This window comes from Protobothrops mucrosquamatus, unplaced genomic scaffold (assembly GCF_001527695.2).
Source record: "Protobothrops mucrosquamatus isolate PMUCROS unplaced genomic scaffold, P.Mucros_1.0 scaffold288, whole genome shotgun sequence".
NCBI classification, from domain to species: Eukaryota; Metazoa; Chordata; class Lepidosauria; order Squamata; family Viperidae; genus Protobothrops; species Protobothrops mucrosquamatus.
The window spans coordinates 713555-732018 of record NW_015386632.1 but is presented as its reverse complement, the minus strand read 5'-3'; the positions used below and the strand labels follow the sequence as shown (position 1 = coordinate 732018).

Sequence of the window (18464 nt, the reverse complement as noted above, 5' to 3'; positions counted from 1 at the left end):
TCAGGGCATTGTGTTTATATATTTTGCACTTTAAAATTTAAACCTGCATTTACTAACTTAAATATATTCAGCATGAAATTATGCACTGTAACTTCCCCAAAAAGGAATACATAGTTTGTAAACATGTGGAATGAAAAAATGTTTAAACTGAAATTTAAAATTAAAAAGCAAGCAATAAGATTGCCTATAAATGTTTTTAAACCATATTACGAACAGATTAGAGGAAGAAGAGCTTGATCAGTAGCTTGATGCGAATGAATCTGGAGATGAAATTATGTTCAGCATGAGCATAATGGTTATAGAAAAATACTGAAAATTATCTTCATACTGAACATAATTTCATTTGCAAAGCAAGATACCCATTAAAAGTCACACTGCAGTGGCTTCCTTTGCTTTGGATTCAAGGCAAAAGATTAGCTTATGAAAAGGCCCTAAAATAGTCTTTCAAAGGAACAAAAAACTCCCTAATCAATGTAGCTGGAGGTTGAGAGAAAATTCTAGATCTGCAAATGTTCTCTGCCAAGAGAGATAAATCCATGTTCAGTTCTGAAGCAGAATATTTGCTAGAAATGAATTAGAAAACATTTATGTAACAACAACAAAAACAGTCAGGCAAGTAAGCACACACACACAAAAAATCTACATTTTTTTCAGTGGGCTGTTCAGCATTTCACTTACATTTTTATTTCAACCTAACATAAAGGATTATCCTGTTTTCTATTTGGGCCATTTTACCTTTGGAGATCTTACAAGGCCTCTTTGTGCAATACAGCATATAGTTCCACATTTAAAGATGCTGATGCCAAATTCATGACAAAATTATGTTTTGGATACCAATATGATAGGTAGAATTTTTTCCCCCTTCTTCCATGTTCCCACTCAGTTTTGCATATGTTAAAAGTACAGAACTTCTCTGGCTATAAAAAGGTGGCTTTCCAAATATTATAAATGAAATTCTTTCTCGTTTACCCTTTGTATTTTTGAATAAAGTACAGGTACTGTGTTTCCCCCGGAAGTAAGACCTACCCCGAAAATAAGCCCTAGTTTTGGGGAGGGGTGGAGCTGCCCCACGTGCCCTGCACCCGCTTACCTTGCAACCAGCCTCTCTGCCATCCTACTTCTTCTGCAGTGTCCCCAGGCCTGCATTTTGGAGTCAGAGGCCTTTCAGGAAGGCCACTGCAGCCAAGTACCGAGCTATGGATTCAATCCATTGCTTGGTTATCGGCTGCAGAGGCCTTCTGGAAAGGCCTCACTGCGAAATGCAGGCCAGAGCTCCATTCTCAGCTGCAAAATGAAGCTGCTCCTTCGGCCACAGAAGAAGTGGGCCGGCTGAGTGGGCTGTCGGTGCTGGAGGTGAATGGAAAAGACACCCCTCCCCCCAAAATAAGACCTGGTACCTCTTTTGGAGGCAAAATAAAAAAATAAAAAAGACCCGGTCTTATTTTGGGGGAAACACAGTAGTTCTCTACTTATGATCACAATTGAGCCCAAAAATTCTGTTGCTAAGTGAGACATTTGTTAAGTGAGTTTTGCCCAATTTTATGACCTTTCTTGCCACAGTTATTAATGAATCACTGCAATTGTCAAGTTAGTAACATGTTTGTTAAATGAATCTGGCTTCCCCCTTGACTTTGCTTGTCAGAAGATCACAAAAGGTGATCACGTGACCCCAGGACACTGCAACCATCATAAATATGAGTCAGTTGCCAAGCATCGCAAATTTTGATCACAATGCTGCAACTGTCGTAAATGTGAAAAACAATCATAAGTCATTTTTTCAGTGTTATTGTAACCGCGAAGCCCTAAATAAACTATTATAACTACCTATACACCTTTATACATATGGTTTCTATTTTAGGGATCAAATAAAAAAAATATAGAGCAAACATTGCCCTTGGATCACGGGTAAGCAACCTTGGCTCTTTTATGACTCGTGGACTTGGCTCTTTTATGACTCGTGGACTTTTATGACTCGTGGGAGTTGAAGTCCACGAGTCATAAAAGAGCCAAGGTTGCCTACCCCTGCGAGAAACCTCTGATAGAAAAACTAAGCCAAATTGTAGCCAGAATTCCTAAAAATGAAAATGGCTAGTTGACTCATATTTTCAAATGTTATTTATTATAAACAATATTGTACCCTGCTGTTTAATCTCATTTTATATCTCTTACTTCATTTAGAGAAATTATACTGTAGTTCTCATAAAACTGAAATGCAGAGAGCCAAATTATATTTAATAAAGAAAATTATACAAATTTAACTACATTGGTTCATCTTTTTCTTGCTAATGCTGTATAGTCATATGACACATATTTGGAGAATAACTGCAAAATCTCAAAATTACCAATAGTTACTGTATACACTTTTTGGCTGTAATAAATTTACTTGACAGTCAGCTAAAGCACTCCTGGAATCATCCTTTATAATGACATTGGTATATTATTTAACTGTTGTTGCACATGTTACCCACCCACGGATGTATTGTAGGAATTGATTTACACTGGAATGTGACTTTATCATCAAATGATAGGTTTTGTGTGAAAGTTCACATGAAACATTACCTAGATTCCCCTGGTGCATTGACCAATAGCTATATAGTTCCTGGGCATAAAAGGAACAGCAATCCAACAAAATATCTGAAGGGGACCAAACATCTTATACCACATTGTCTTGCTGTTTAGGAGATGAGGGGGAGTGCTGTGATTCATGATATTTAACATCATTCCAGTTTAGTTATGCACAAATCCAGGAACCTTAGCTGTATCTAATTCTGAAAATTTATTATTGCAAATTCGTTATTGCTTTTTTAATAGTAAAAAAAAAGCAAAGATCTATTAAGGAGGCTGAGGATTTCCTAAATTACTTACAACGCTTTACATTAATTCAGGTTTAAAAGAATATGCTAAGTTAGTCACCTATTAACAGATGGAATGTTGCTCCAGATGTGCACTGCGTTCTGGACATTGCCATCATCTTGTTTACATCTGAGAACTGCTTCCATCTGTAAAACAAACATATTTATACCTGAAACATTAGAATGATGACCATTCCACATAATACAGAACTATGGGTGGTCTTCGACTTATGACTATTCATTTACCAGCTGTTCAAATTTATGACGTTGCTGAACAAAGTGACTTATGACCCCTGCCTAAAGCTATTGCAATGCCCCCATGGTCATATGAAGAAAATTTGGGCATTTGGCAATATGCCCAGCCTTACGACCGACTGTGGGGATGCTGCAGTGCCCTCCTGCCTATTTCCCCTCTCCCATCCTTCTGCATTGTGCAAGGTCTTGGGCCTGCTTTTATGCCCCACTGGGTCCCTGCAGGCCTTTGATCTGCTTCTCACCCCACTGGGTACCGCAACTTTCTCCCCACCATCCCATCACAGATTGGTCGCCTAATTTTGGATAGATCTTCAAGAAGCAGCTGCTCCACTTCATGACCTACTTTCACAGTGGAGGCCATGTAGCACTGTCCCCAAAATGCTGCCCACTTCCTGGATGGTGCCCTGCAGCCTCCAGGAAGGCTGAAGGGTAGCGCAGGCCAGTTCTCCTCAAGCACAATTTCTGGACCTCAGCAATCCATCCTTCAGCCTCCCTATACAGAGCAGCAGGCCACATGTCAGCCAGGAGCAGGCCTTGGGTAAGTTCAGGAGGTGCTGCAGTGCAGGTCTGGACCTGTACTAGGCCTCCCAAGGTCTCCCCATGCTACACTTAACAACCTATGCAGCTGCTTAACAACTACAATGGGATTGGAGTCATTAAGTGAGGTGGTCACATGGACACCTCACTTAATGACTGTCATGACTTGTGACTGTAATAGGCAGGCTGCATTATAGTCAAGGACAACCTATAGACAATTTCATTTAATTCAGCCAGGAGACTTGGAGTTTTGATTCTGATGTAGGCATGAAAACCAGCTAAGTAACTTTGGGCCAGTCTCTCTCTCAGCCCACAATGTCAGGCTCGGGCAACAAGTTGGTCAGTCAATTCCTGTTGTAACCAATGGATCAATATTCAGTTGATATGAAAAAAGCGGACCACTAAGAGGAATAAATAACTACCATTTTGCTCTCAGCCTGTGGCGATTTTATCATGGGAGAAGACTATGGATCAGCTGGGAAACTGCGTGAGGTTTGCAGATTCCCACACAATGGAATGTAGAACTGCTTTCCAGGACCATTTCATATGAGGCTTGGGAATAAATTGGGAATCAGCTTTAATGCAAGCTTGCTGTAATCACATGTTTGTGCATCCGAGTTTCATTTTGGATGCCAACAGGATGAATGGAAATCTCTCCTGGATATGTCAGGGATGCATGCAGAGCCAATATCATATTTTGTATTGCTCCAGTAAAAAATTACACGAATGTTAGGAATTTAAATAAGTAATGCAAACTCAGTTCATTCACTTCTCAATAACAATTTATTTCCAACTAACCTGAAAAAAGCGAGAAGCTGCATCTCTCTCTTCTTCATCCAAGACAATGTTGTCTACAAATAGCCAAAAAAATGGCTTTTTATTTTTTTCTTCAGGACTTCCATACTGAAGTATACGAAAATATTGGTAAAAATACCAGGCTTTGGAAGAAAGAAAGAAAACAGTTTGTCTGTACAGTAAGTAGCTTTTGAAAATGGTTTCTAAAAATAAATTACACTTTATTTAAGTGATAGATACTATACGTTGTTCTCAGTTGTCCAGAATTTTGGACCTTTTCAATAACATTCAGTTAGGAAATTGTCTCATATCAGTAATTCACTGGTACATAATGACCACAATTGAGGCTGAAATTTCAGTTGTAAGTCATGGTGGTTGTAAATCAATCAGGCACCAACTTGATCAAACCTAATTTTATAACTGCTTTTAGGGCAATCATTAAGTAAATCACCTGGCTGTAAATTTGGAAACACAAAAATGCCAGAAACTGTAAAAAAAAGTAAGTCACAAATTCCAGTCACATGACTATGAGATGCTAGAAGCTGTCATAAATGTGTTGACAAGTACCTGGAATACAGTCATGTGACCATGTGTAATACATTTTACAACAGCCTGAAGTGTTTTGTTGACTGGTTATAAATCAAGGACTACCTGTAATGTTACGTTTTATGTATGTGGACTGGTGATCCAGCCACCTCTCCCAATTTTGGTGATTATAAATGATGGATCTGGAAGTAGCAAGAAGTTATACCATCTAGCTCTTTGGCTACTGCCACAAATATCAATGGCTAAAATAATCCTTACAGCAGTATTTTTCAAACTTAGGAATTTTAAGATGTGTGGACTTCAACTTCCAGAATTCCGTAGCCAGTATGGTTAGGATGCAGCTTGTATAAATTAGAATAATTTACTATAGGGGAAAGTTGTTGAATTACTAGTAATTGATTCATGTCAGCTATAGTTATATACAGTAGTGTGAATTTCAAGTTATGCTTACGGCAGTGGTACCAGAGAAGTGCGTATTAAAATTCTTAAATTGATAAAATATAATATTGGCCTATTGGATTTATGGTATCCACCTTTTTTTATTTGGGCCTTTCAAGTCAATTTGGATTCCTGACAACTTCCTGAACTAGTCCCTGCAGTTATGTTGGCAAAGTTTTTCAGAAGTGGTTTGTCATTGCCTGCTTCCTAGGGGTGAGAGTGTGTGACTGGCCCAAGTTTACCCAACTGGCCTCATCACTAAGGCAGAATTCTGTCCCCTAGCCTTGATAGCCTTTACCACTACACCAAACTCTACTATGTAAATAATAGCCAATAGTAGTGAGAACAAATGGGTTATGTTTGAACTAAGACTAAGATTATTCAGATTCAAGATTAGGGGACTGGAGGCTAAAACATATAAGGAACGGTTGCTGGAATTGGGTATGTCTAGTTTAACGAAGAGAAGGACGAGGGGGGGACATGAACTCACAATGCGTTTATGGCATTGTTGAAATACAACTTCCAGGGTACCTCAAATTTGCTGTGTTCCCTAACAAGCTTGGAAGATGTGGTTCAGCAACATCTGGGTCCAACCTTTCCTTTTTCTGGCAGTGAGGGCAAAGTTAGTGCATGGAGGATTTGAGAAATCTTACAGGTGATTGCTCTAATATCTTGTTTCTTTTAGGATCATTTTGTTTGCTTGAATAGAACAAAATATGCCTAGGAATGTGTAGCATGGCCAGACCACAATGCTATAAATACTTTTCTGGAAGATAACTAACATCAATGGAACCATCAAAAAATTTCCCAAGTAAATCTATTTACAGAAGAGGGAAAAATGCAATCCAAAGGATAAATGGTTTTCAACAAACCAGAATCCAAGGTACTTATATCAATATTTTCATTTTAGATGTGATTTAGTTGCTTACCAGATGAATGTTTGTAAAATTTTGCTACTGGAGGAGTTGAGCCAAAAATAAAATCAAATGGACCCCATTCTTCTATCTAGTAAATAAAATAAATCAGCTTCAGAATCTTGGTTGGTTCATTAATTAACATACTGATCATTAATAATGCTGATCACCAAATTAATATATTTAATGAACAAAAACCAGTAATTTGCCCTAATCTACAAGTCCACAATTAAAATGTATCATACTGGGTAAGACTCTGCCCACTGATAATAATTTATTTCAAATTCATTCAAATCTATTGCTAAATTATTATGAATATTAATTAAATAATCCATAATTTTCAACTCCCAGTATAGCAGCTCCTTAAAAACAACATTCTATGCCTTTCCCCCAAATCCTCTCAGTAGGCTCCAGAATGAGCGTAAAATCCCAATACCTTCCTTTTTATTGTGGGAGGCGCATCCAACTCTCCCTACCTAAATCTCTGCCTCTTACTCAGAAGCTTATGCTTAAAATCCAATTTTTCTCAAGTTTTCAACAGTTGTACAGTTCTTCTCCTGGGCACCCAGTTACTCCAAGAAGACTGCAGACAGATCTCAAAACATACACTAACCCTCCCTCCATTCCACTGTGGATCACTATATTTTGTGTAGGGCAGGGGTGTCAAACTCAATTTCATTGAGGGCCGCATCAGCATTGCGGTTGCCCTCAGGGGGCCGGGTGGGTGTGGCCAGGATGGGTGTGGCCTACTGGGTGGGCATGGATGGAGTGGGTGTGGCCTACTGGGTGGGCATGGCCAGCTCTAAATTGTTCGTGTCAAGGGTGCCTTTGGGGGCCTGGGCAGGAGTGGGACAGATCTGAGGGTCTATGGCAGAAGGGGGTGGGACTAGGACAAGTGTCAAGGCATGGTCCACTGGAGGAGCCTCACATGGTCTACTGGAGGGCCAAGGCAGTGGAGGCCATTCCCTCACTGTTTCCAGGATGGCTTCACGGGCTACATGAAACCACTTTGCGGGCCGCATCCGGCCCGCGGGCCATGTGTTTGACATGTCTGGTGTAGGGTATCTTCAAATTCAGCTTTTGTTTCTATCTTTACTTTAACTCTTCCTTCTCTTGCCAATGTTTTCTTCCAAACATTCAGTTCCCCACTCTACCTTCTTTCAGCTTGGCCTCTTATCATCTCTACTATATGAAAATTAATCCTCAAAATAATCAACAAAACAATCCACACAATGTAATAAATCAATGCAAACACCTCCCCCTCTTCATAGTATACTGACTATTACCTTGAAAAATAAAAGTCGTATAAAGCATCTTGTACACTTACATTTGTTCTTATCACATCTGTGACATCATCCATGTACTTTAGGTACCCATTGCCTCTCCTTTCCCCTAGAAACCCCAAGCTTTTCAATTCTGGAGAAGTGAAATGAGAAGTGCAAGATACATTAGGTACAACACATGATCTCAGTTTGTCTTGGATACATTCAAAGGTGCCTGTTAAAGCCAATTAAACTATGTTAAACAACATGGAACGAGGAAGGTGGTTGTATGTCCTGTATACTATTCTCCTGAGTAAAATGGTAGGAGAATACAGGACACATAAAAAGGAGTTTTTAGTGGATTAAATTAAATACTGTTCCTTTATTGCAGTGGTTCTCAACCTTTTTAATGCCGCGACCCCAACTGGTCGTAAGTCGAGGACTAAACCGGCCGTAAGTCGAGGACTACCCAACCGGTCGTACGTCGAGGACTTTCCCTGCCCGGGAGCGCCACGCATACGTGGTTCCGCCCCCTGCGCCGGCTGAGGCGTAGCTGGCAAGCAGCAGAGACGGAGCAGGCCGACCACCAGCTGGCCCAGCCCAAGAGAGGTATGTGTTTAGCTATTAATTGTTCTCAGATCTGCTAACCATACAATATTTACATAGTGTGTTTTTGTTTGACTGATTGATTATATTAATTTATTCAAAAATGATGGTTGATGCCACTTGTAAGTAGTTGATATTCTTCATAATAAATTATTTCAGCAGGAGTTAGACACTTGAATATTTCTTACAGAAACCAATGGGCTCAATGAGTATGCCATTTATTTTTCAATGAACATGGAATGAAGCAACTGTAAATTTAAAAGTAGTACTCAGAAGGCAATATTGCATGCAATTTGTGTGTATGGGGTGGGGGGACATCTATAACTACTTATACTTCTTGCAAATGAAATAGAAACCCAGAAACATTTAGGCTGATGTAGTCAGCTCATGATGTAAATTATCCTTTATAAAGATCTATAAAGAAACAGATTTGGAAAAGTCCAAAGGTATCCCGTTCAATCCTTAACACAAAGATCTAAAGGGTTCCTTATCACTATCCCTATTTTCTAGTCACTTGTTCATAAAATCCAGACTGCAATCAGCAATCAGCAGAGAACATGACTGATAAAATGGCTTTGCAAAACAGCTGGCTCCTAATGAACCAAGTCAGCCAAGTAAGTTATAGTCTACTGCAGGGGTAGTCAACCTTGGCTCTTTTATGACTCGTGGACTTCAACTCCCAGAATTCCTGAGCCAGCTGGCTCAGGAATTCTGGGAGTTGAAGTCCACGAGTCATAAAAGAGCCAAGGTTGACTACCTCTGGTCTACTGTATGTGGATTGGAAACTATATCCATATTACTGTACCTGTTTACTTACCTTCTGTAATATTGTCAAAAAGTGAAAGAACGTGGATTGACTTTCTCTCCCATGGAGACAATAGCTGATATATCCATATATTAGGGCTGTTCTAACACAATCAATAAAACAAATAATCCAGTAACAACAATTACAAACTCACACATTTTCTCTTATTTTTAGAAATAATTACTTCAATTATTAACATATCACATGGGTACAATAAGGCCACATCAGGTCCAATAACACAATTTAAGCAGTTAATTTAAATTTACAGTTAATTTAAAGCCAAGCAATACTTGAACATTTTTAAACAAGCTTTCGCTTACAGATTCTTGATCATGGAAATGTTTCAGATCTGCACGCCATTTTATTCTCCTTTTTAGCAATCCATTTACATGCTGGGGTGCACATATGAAGCATATCCAGGTAGTTGTTTCTTTTATTTCTTCTGCACACCCAGGATAAACAAGGGTATCCACACATTCTTCACAAAAGCATCTAAATAAATTTAAAAATAAAATTGTTTAAAGGCACAAAGTACTGTTTGAGCTGAGCCCCACTGCATTCTGTTAAATAGATCGGGCCTTTTTATAACATAGATTTAGGAATTTACTTGTCTCAAGAAGTGCTATGAAAATACCTTTGAGATATTTTGTATGTTTCACTATTCAAGAATATGCAAAAGGCTCTTAAAATCTATAACAAAACTTTATGTAAATTTAGTATACAATTCAGTATGGCGGAAGTCAGGGAGGAAGCACACGAACTAAGTCCCAGCATACTTTGCCACTGAATGTGTTGATAGGGGTTCCTGAACTTATAGTTCAGGAATATCTAGAGATATAGTTTTTTATCTGTTGTTAGAGTTACTAACTGCCAAGAAAAATGACCTGAGTAGGGAATAGTCTTAGTAATAGCCTTAACTGCAAAGATCAGTCAATGGTTTTTTTTGCATGATGATTCCTTCCCTATAAGGAAGAGCACCTCCTTCTATTTCATATCACTTTGCTGTCAAAGAAGCACATCCAGCAAAATAGATCAATATTATGATATGAATGGAAAAACAACAGAAATCAGAAAAAAACGAAGGTTTCATGAAGTTAATTTGATTAACTGGGTAGGACTGCAATTAAGGTGGAATATTAACCATCTGTTACAGGAATGGTAACAGTAAATTATTACTACTGCTATCGCGCCCAACTTTCCATTTAGCCATTTCAATGATTTTTAATAAATACATGCACCATCAAGTAAAAGTAAAAGAATGTTTTATCACCCCCTCCCATTTAAAGTCTCATTGCAAGGCAGAGACTTCTTCAGCTTCACGTTTTGTAGCATTTTAAAGTTTCATTTGTAGTGTTTGGATATTGCTCACTTGTGACATGCTGAATGATCACACATTATTAGAGATTTGCCCCAGCAGCAGATGGTACAGTCAGCTTGGTATCCATCATCGTCACACAGGAAGAATCTTTCCAAAAACCTTTCCTTAAAAAAGGAGAAAGGACATAAAACTTACTTCATAATACTATTTTAATTCATAATACTATTTACATAATAACAACAACAACAACAACAACAACAACGATAATGATAATGATGATGATGGAGTTGGAAGGCACCTTGGAGGTCTTCTAGTCCAATCCGCTGCTCAGGCAGGAAACCCTCAGGCAGAAAATCCTATCATTGCAAGGCAAAGACTTCTTCAGCTTCACATTTTGTAGCATTTTAAACTTTCATTTGTAGCGTTTGGATATTACTCACTTGTGACATGCTGAATGATCACACATTATTAGAGATTTGCCTCACTAGCAAATGTATGAACTTAATGTATGAATTTAATTCATAATATTGTTTACTCGTAGTTCACACATGCACATGCTTCATGCTAGTCATACAATAACACTTTAAAATACTGTAGGCTAAAATTATTGTTTTATTTTATAAATAGGAAGTGAAGTTTGAATATAGTTTATTTAGAAATACTCCTGGGGTTGTTAGGCATTTCCAGTGATGCTGTAAACGACTACTGTACTAATACTAAATACGTATTACCAATAATGCCAATAATATCTCTGATCATTCCCACTAACTTCTTCTATTGCTACTTCAGTTAGCATCTACAAGACATGCATTTTAGGCTTATTTTCAAGGAACACTAATTGCTTCTCAGCCATATTGCTTTTTTGACCCAGGATCAAGATATAAAATTGGGTATCATAAGGATTCTGATAACACCTAATCCTGCGTTGATAGATGACTTCTCCCAGTAGATTCATCTTTACAGCATGTTGAATAGAATTGGAGAAAGCTTTTCACCCCCTTCCATGTTGACTTAAATGCCCCCTCAAAAATGAGGAGAAATGCACAATACAGTGCCCCCCCCCAGGGTGAGTCCTGAAAAATACCATGGTTAATGGTATCAAAAGGGAGAAAGAGAAAGAATACTGAAGGAGAATATTAGAAGTCAGTTGAAAGCCTGTAATCCAAATATACTGTCCCAAGGAAACTAAAAATGTCAGCGTAGCCATAAAATATTTGGAAGGTCAGGGAATGTTGATAAGCTAGGAAAAAATATTAGGAGTCAAGTAGAGCTTTAGGAAAGCAAAAGCAACTCCTTAAAAAGAAAACAATAATGAAACCTTGCCCAACCCTCTTGGTTTTATAGTCCTGTCTCATTATCTTATGTTTGTACCCCATGATTTAATTGACCTTCCTGAGAATATGACCCAATCAAATATTTGCTGTTGTCTCTACCCAATTAAATACCTTGCTACTATGTTCAATCACACATATATTCTAATGTACATAAGTCTGTAATTCCACATGCCTTTAAACCTTTCTTTGCCTCTAATTTGTGGTTCAGTATAATGGTATCTTGGTCTCTGGGTTAAATGAACCCCATTAAGGGAACAATTTCCTTCAAATCATCCTATAGTTTCTTTTATATGCCCGAGTTCTTAATTTTTCAGATAAAATAAAGCATTAAAACAAAGCAGAACAAAAGAACAAAACAGAACTGAAGTGGCTTAATGTCAGAGTTAAATTATAACACAGCTTAGTTTTGTGATAGGACTCTGTAGGCTTGTTCAGAGCCTGATTTCAGAGCTCTACTTTGTCTGGAAAAGTAAACAACAGTTCTACTCACTAAGGCAGGGATTCTGACCTGTAAGTTTTGAACAGCGTGCAAGGATCATGCACAAAAAGTTGTAAAAAAAATTTGTATTATTTCCACTTCATTTAAGTGAAATTACATCTATTTATGTATTTAATTTGTTTAGTATCCATCTCGCACAAAGTGATTCTGGGTGGCTTACAACGTAAAACCACACAAACACAAATATCTATAACAACACAAATACTAATTATGACTAAAAGATGGAGAGGGAGGGAGCAGGATGTGCAGGGGGGGAAAATGGGATCTGCTATTGGTCTATCAACCACCTCCAGCATGAAACTTCCCCATTGGGGCCCCAAGCCAGGTCTTCAGGCCCTTATGGAAGATCAGGAGGGTGGGAGCAGTCCTCATCCCAGGAGGCAAGATGTTCCAAAGAGCAGAAGCCATGGCAGAGAACCCACTTCTACTAGACCCCACCAGCTGGAATTTACTTATGATTAAATATAGGATTGCTTAATCTCCAGTTAATCACATTAAACACCACAGCAGCAAAAACAATTTTTGAAGGCTTTTGGAGGATTTCTGCAGTCTCTCGGTCTCAGATAGTGCATCTCTGTGCCATATTAATAATAATAATGAAGTTGGAAGGGAGCTGGCTAGTAATTCTTACAATCCAGGGCCAGCAGAAAGATTCACTCTGTTGAATGAAGGGGTACCACTTAAGCTAAAAGAACAGAAGTAGAAGTGATCAAGTTTGTCAGCTACTCACTGAACAAGGAGCACACATTCCTCCATGGAACAAAGGATGTTGTGTGTGAATCTCAAACCCTCCACAGCATATACAGATATCTTCAGACAAACAAAACAAAACAAAATCAGGAAGATTTAACTTTAGTAATCATTGCCATAGATTTCTGTGGTTTGATAACGGGAGTTGGCATTTTATAGGACACACTCATGAAGATTGGATTAGGATATGGAACATCAATCGTTTAAAAAAGAAAGATGTGTATGAAAAGGATGTAAAAATGCAAGGCTGCTTGAATAGGGTCTTTATATAATCTTAAGAGCAAATATGTGTATTTTGTACCTAATAGGACTACAACTTTTCCTGTTGCATCTTTTTCTGTAATGACCTACAGAATATTTTTTTCATTGCCTCAATTTTTTTTGACAAAAATGACTAATTAAATGGGCATTGCACTGTATTAATTTATTTAGAATCCAAGTGGAGGAAGGGCTAGTCCTCTCTACAGGGCTCAGAACTATAATTCTAGAAGCTGTAATCATAAAAATCTTTTGGAAGCCATTTGACTAAGGATGGACACCCTATTAACAGCAATTCATGAAAATAGAATAACGAAAACAATTGCATCAATAGTTAAAAACATTAATATCTCACCTTCAATATGCCTCTCATTATATTTCACTTCATGGGCAATATTTTCTACAGAAAAAAGAATGGGCACTTTTCACATAGAGCTTTTTAATTAGTTTCCACTTGAATTAGTCTCTAATTCAGTGTAAAATATATATTGAATAAAATGTTAATTATTTTCTTTATATTCAGTACAATAGCACATTTTTTAAAGGTTCTAAGTGAGGAGGACCTTTTGGATCACAGGCCAAATGAACTCATACTCCCCACCATTAAAGTGCAGAATGATAATAACAACACAATGAAGTTTTTGTCATTTATCTTCTACTGCCACCCCCTACAGATACTTCTGTTTCTCACAGTTACTTCCTATAGGTCAAAAGCTTTTTCTGCTTCATGTTGTGCTGTGCAGGTAGTCCTTGTTTAGCAACTGTTTCATATAGCAACTGTTTGCAATTATAACAGTGATGAAAAAGTAACTTTGCAACATTATGTTCACATTTGCAACATTAACAAGTCTGCAAAGCAAAGCTAAACTGAAGTAAGATCATAAGCAAAGTTGCGGTTTCAACTAGCGATTGTTTCACTTAACTACCATGTTGCCAGTTCCAATTGTGGTTGCTAAATAAAGGCTACCTGTAGTACAAAAGTGCAGTCAATATACTCAGAGCCCATGGATGCAAAGTTTAGTCACTATTCAGGGTGCACTGAGCAGAAGAAATGTTCATTCATTCTGGGAAAAACCAAATGAGATATTACCTTTGCTTAACTTAGAGGTGCTTATTTCTTCCACAGAACTTGTAGAAATCTCAAGATGAGAACTGTAGCTCTCTACTGATGCAACTAAAAGTATAATGAGGGAAAAGAAATTTCTTAATTATGTAGTAATTTAAGTAAGTAAGATATGCATATCTTACTTAAAGCACTGTTGGTTGTATGAAAAATCTCTTAGAATTAAGTTGCATTTCAGATCAAACTCAGAAGTTACACTTGTAATAGGCTCCAAGAGCCAGAATTCCCAGCCAAAAGGCCTAATGTTTATGCTGTATGGAAAATCTAGAAGTCTGATAAAAATGGAGAAGCCTGATAAAAATAATCAATTTATTTGAACTGTTGCAATCAGTCCACTTTATTCCTCCTGGCAACATGTTTGAACTTGGAGAGGTTTCGGAAATACCTTCTTCCAGAAAATGTAGTGGAAGCATATCACAATTATGCCTGAAAGTTATCAATGTAGAGAAATAATAAGAGTGAATCCTTCAGCCATCTTTTTTTGAGCTAATTTTCTGTCCCAACTCTATACCAATATGTCCACATCATGGGCAGCAATGTGTGCCAGTCATTGTTTTATAGGTTATATGGTGGACTTTCCCAAACTGTCATCCTCTAGATTTGTTGGATTACAACTCTAATAAAAAAAAACAAACAGATTGTGATGTCTGGGGATTATGGAAGTTACAGTCTAGTTTGGTATTTCTTAACCTTGGCAACTTTAAGATATGTGGACTTCAACTCCCAGAATTTTGGGAGTTGAAGTCCACACATCTTAAAGTTGCCAAGATTGAGAAACATTGGCTCATCTAGGAGTCATCAAGCTGAGAAAAGCTCAGATACTCCAATGCAGTTCATTATCAATTTCAGTTGCTATCCAAAGCAGGGAAGTAGCCACATTTTCCTATAGGATGATGCACCTCCAAGAACTTAGAGCTGTCTCTAGGTTACAGAGAGGTGGAAAGTTTCTGCTACTCTCCAGTAAATACTACCGGCTCTGTCAAATGTGCGTTCTTCACCATACTGAATTATTTAACCAAATCATGCCAATATGATGGGCTATGTGACAAAACCCCACCTAATTTACCATCTGCTACTAAAGCCATGATTTAAGGGCGTGAGCTTGTTCACAAGATCAGGGGAGGTGAGGCCAACCCCTCCCTTTTTCCTAGAGTAGCTGGCAGAGCTACTAGAAATGTGTGTTTCTCACCACTGCAGCACCAATGCTATTTCTGTGACAAAGAGATGTGAGAAAGAGGCATTGTCTTTGTTAGATTAACTGCCAACACCAGTTCCAACAGTACTGGTGAAGAGAGCGTACATCTCTGATAATATATGAGAGCAATTCGGAAATAAACCTCCGTTTGGTTATCAATGACAGATACTCGCAGATGCAGAACTTTTATTATACTCATTAGAAAACTACAACATTACTTTTTGACATAATCGCCATTCAAATTGAAGCACTTGTCATCACGTCTTACAAGGTTTGAAATTCCTTAGTAACAGTCGATTGGTCCCAAATCTGGGCTATGTGGGGGGTGATCAAAAACATCCCAACGGAACTGCTTCAAAAGTTCTTGGGTGCATCTAGCGGTGTGCGGGCGAGCGTTATCATGAACCAACACCACACCGGGAGTGGCACCATGGAAAATCCCGCCAAATGTGAAGATGCCAAAGGAGTACTGCTAGCGAAGTTCATGGAGCGTGGTTCAACCATCAATTCAGAATTCTACTGTGAAACTTTATGAAAACTCAGATGAGCCATCCATAACAAGCGTCGGGGCATGTTGACTTCCGGTGTGGGGTTGGTTCACGATAATGCTCACCTGCACACTGCTAGACGCACTCAAGAACTTGTGAAGCAGTTCCGTTAGGACGTTTTTGATCACCCTCCCCCATAGCCCAGATTTGGTGCCGAGTGACTACTAAGGAATTTCAAACCTTGTAAGACATGACAAGTGCCTCAATTTGAATGGCGATTATGTCAAAAAGTAATGTAATGTTGTAGTTTTCTAATGTGTATAATAAACGTTCTGTATCTGTGAGCATCTGTCATTGATAACCAAACAGAGGTTTATTTCCGAATTGCCCTCGTATATAGGGAGCATTACTGAAGGAGGAAGGGATGATCTTACTAATGAACAGAGTTCTTGTTTAGAGTTAAAAAAACCCTCTGTGTACAGTGAGTTATTACTCAAGTTCTAAACAACAACAAACAAGAGTTATTTCAACATGAACTAGACATTACTAACATCATCAGTATTGTCTCATAGTTATTCATACTTAAGCACATTTCAGATAGAGAGTTGAAGAAACAATCTCCTCTCCACATTCCAGTTTTTTATGATTGCTGGAAAAACAAGGTGCAGATTCCAAAATTCAGGTGATGATGTAAGTGTGCCTGCATTCAGCTGCCACAAAGAAGAGACTGGACAGCCATTTGTTTGAAATGGTATAGGGTTTCCTGCCTGAGCAGGGGGTTGGACTAGATGACCTCCAAGGTCCCTTCCAACTTTATTGTTGTTGTTGTTGTTGTTGTTGTTGTTGTTATTATTATTATTATTATTATTATTATTATTATTATTATTATTATTATTTCTGGCTAGTTTGTGTGGCTATTTCTGGCTTAATACAACCAGGGATGATGCCTGGAAGTCATGGCTGCACCAAACATAGAAGGGCAAGAATTTCCCGTTTCTTATTTATCTTCTGCTTGTGTCACCTCTTAATATCTATCTTCCATCATAACTTTTAAATCTACTTGGAAAAAGTCATTACTTGTGTTTGGCCCAAGTGGACTGGCAGGAGATGTTCCTTCCAGTGAACTGACAGAGATGATCTCAGGAAAACTATCCTCAAATGTCAAAGCTGAAAGAGAATGGAAAAGTGGGGGGGGGGAGGAACATTTCATAAAGGCATGAAAAAAAAATATTTATATGGTTTCTTTATTCATTTAAGTTTAGAAGACTGCTCAAGTTCAAGGAGACTCCAGGGTGGCTATATACTTAAAAACAAAAAAAGAAAAAAAAGAATGAAAAAAGAGAGGTATACCTGGATAAGATCAACAAATACCTTACAACAGGCATGTCAAACTTGCGACGTCACGTGACGTCGCGCAATGTATCGGGCCGGTTTTGCCATTGTTGGCAATGGCATGGGCATGGCTTCCACGTGATGTGTCCGGCCTACGGGCCGGCAGTTTGACACCCCTGCCTTACAATAACTCATAAAAGAGCACCAGGAGCTCAACAAATGCCTTATCCTCAGACCTGAGAGCAAGATTTGTGGTACCCTTGTATGTTAGCTCACTCGAAAGATAATAATCTAGTAGTATTAGCAGACCACCAGGTGAACAAGAGCAAGAATAGTCACTCAGAAGGCCAATGCAATCTTTGGGCAGGATTAACATAAGTGGCGTAACCAAATTACAGGAGGTAATAAAGTCTGCACTGGTTAGGCAGCACCAGAAGTACTGTGTCTAGATCTTGGCACTTGAAAAGGGACATGGAGAAACAGAAGGAAATGTCAAAAGAGCACTCCGGGGGCATGATAAGGGATCTGAAACCAAGCTCTATGAGGAACTTTTGTGCTAAGGCTGCAAAAAAAGAAAAAGAAAAAAAAGAGAGAGAGAGGATAGGGGTCTATATTAATTTATTCATAAATGTTTGGTCAAAGGCCAAAGTTAAATAAAAAAAACCATTTTTTTGTAAACTTAGTAAAATAAGGAACAAAATTCTAAAAGGAAAGCCAACTAGGTGACTTTGGGCCAATCACTTTCTCTCAGCCCAACTCACCTCACACTGCAGTTGTGAGGAAAAAAGAGGAGGAAGGAGTATTCTGTATGTTTGCCATCTTGCGTTAAAAATAATAAAGGTGGGATATAAATAAATAAAATAACAGGTTAAAGAGTTGAAAACCAAAGAAACTAAATGTTTTTTCCTTTATGTACAGTATATAAATAGTGATCTATATATATATATCAAAAGGCAGTCACATCACGCTGCAAAAAGTGTGGGAGTGTTGTTCTCTTCTGAAACCGAGAGCAGAACAAGGACCCACAAGTCAAAATGAAATAAATTTGAATATTTGGCAGCGCTTCCTGATAACAAGAGCTGTGGAACAGCCTGCTAAGAAGCTACTGCCTCCCTTCCTTGGGTTTTTTCCCTGGGTGATATTTTCCTGGATTCCAG

General features: G+C 38.3%; 1 protein-coding gene across 1 annotated transcript; it reads right to left on the bottom strand.

Moving 5' to 3' along the window:
- Nucleotides 1-418: 418 nt before the first annotated feature.
- Nucleotides 419-17185, bottom strand: DNMT3L (DNA methyltransferase 3 like). Its single transcript, XM_029283943.1, has 12 exons — nucleotides 17053-17185; nucleotides 14260-14343; nucleotides 13525-13569; nucleotides 12892-12971; nucleotides 10380-10492; nucleotides 9331-9502; nucleotides 9023-9113; nucleotides 7665-7753; nucleotides 6353-6428; nucleotides 4443-4582; nucleotides 2914-2999; nucleotides 419-563 (listed from the first exon to the last, which is right to left on the bottom strand). Exons 1-12 carry the CDS (start codon nucleotides 17183-17185, stop codon nucleotides 419-421), a joined length of 1254 nt encoding a protein of 417 aa, XP_029139776.1.
- Nucleotides 17186-18464: the final 1279 nt, after the last annotated feature.

What these genes read in the sequence shown, in the direction of transcription:
- DNMT3L (XM_029283943.1), bottom strand. Translation starts at nt 17,185, where the DNA reads ATGAAATGTTCCTCCCCCCCCCCACTTTTCCATTCTCTTTCAGCTTTG. An exon ending in GAATGTGTGCTCCTTGTTCA is followed by an intron (nt 10,493 to 12,891) that starts GTGAGTAGCTGA and finishes TCCTTTTTTAAG; the next exon opens with GAAAGGTTTTTGGAAAGATT. An exon ending in TTTTGACAATATTACAGAAG is followed by an intron (nt 7,754 to 9,022) that starts GTAAGTAAACAG and finishes TCACTTCTCCAG; the next exon opens with AATTGAAAAGCTTGGGGTTT.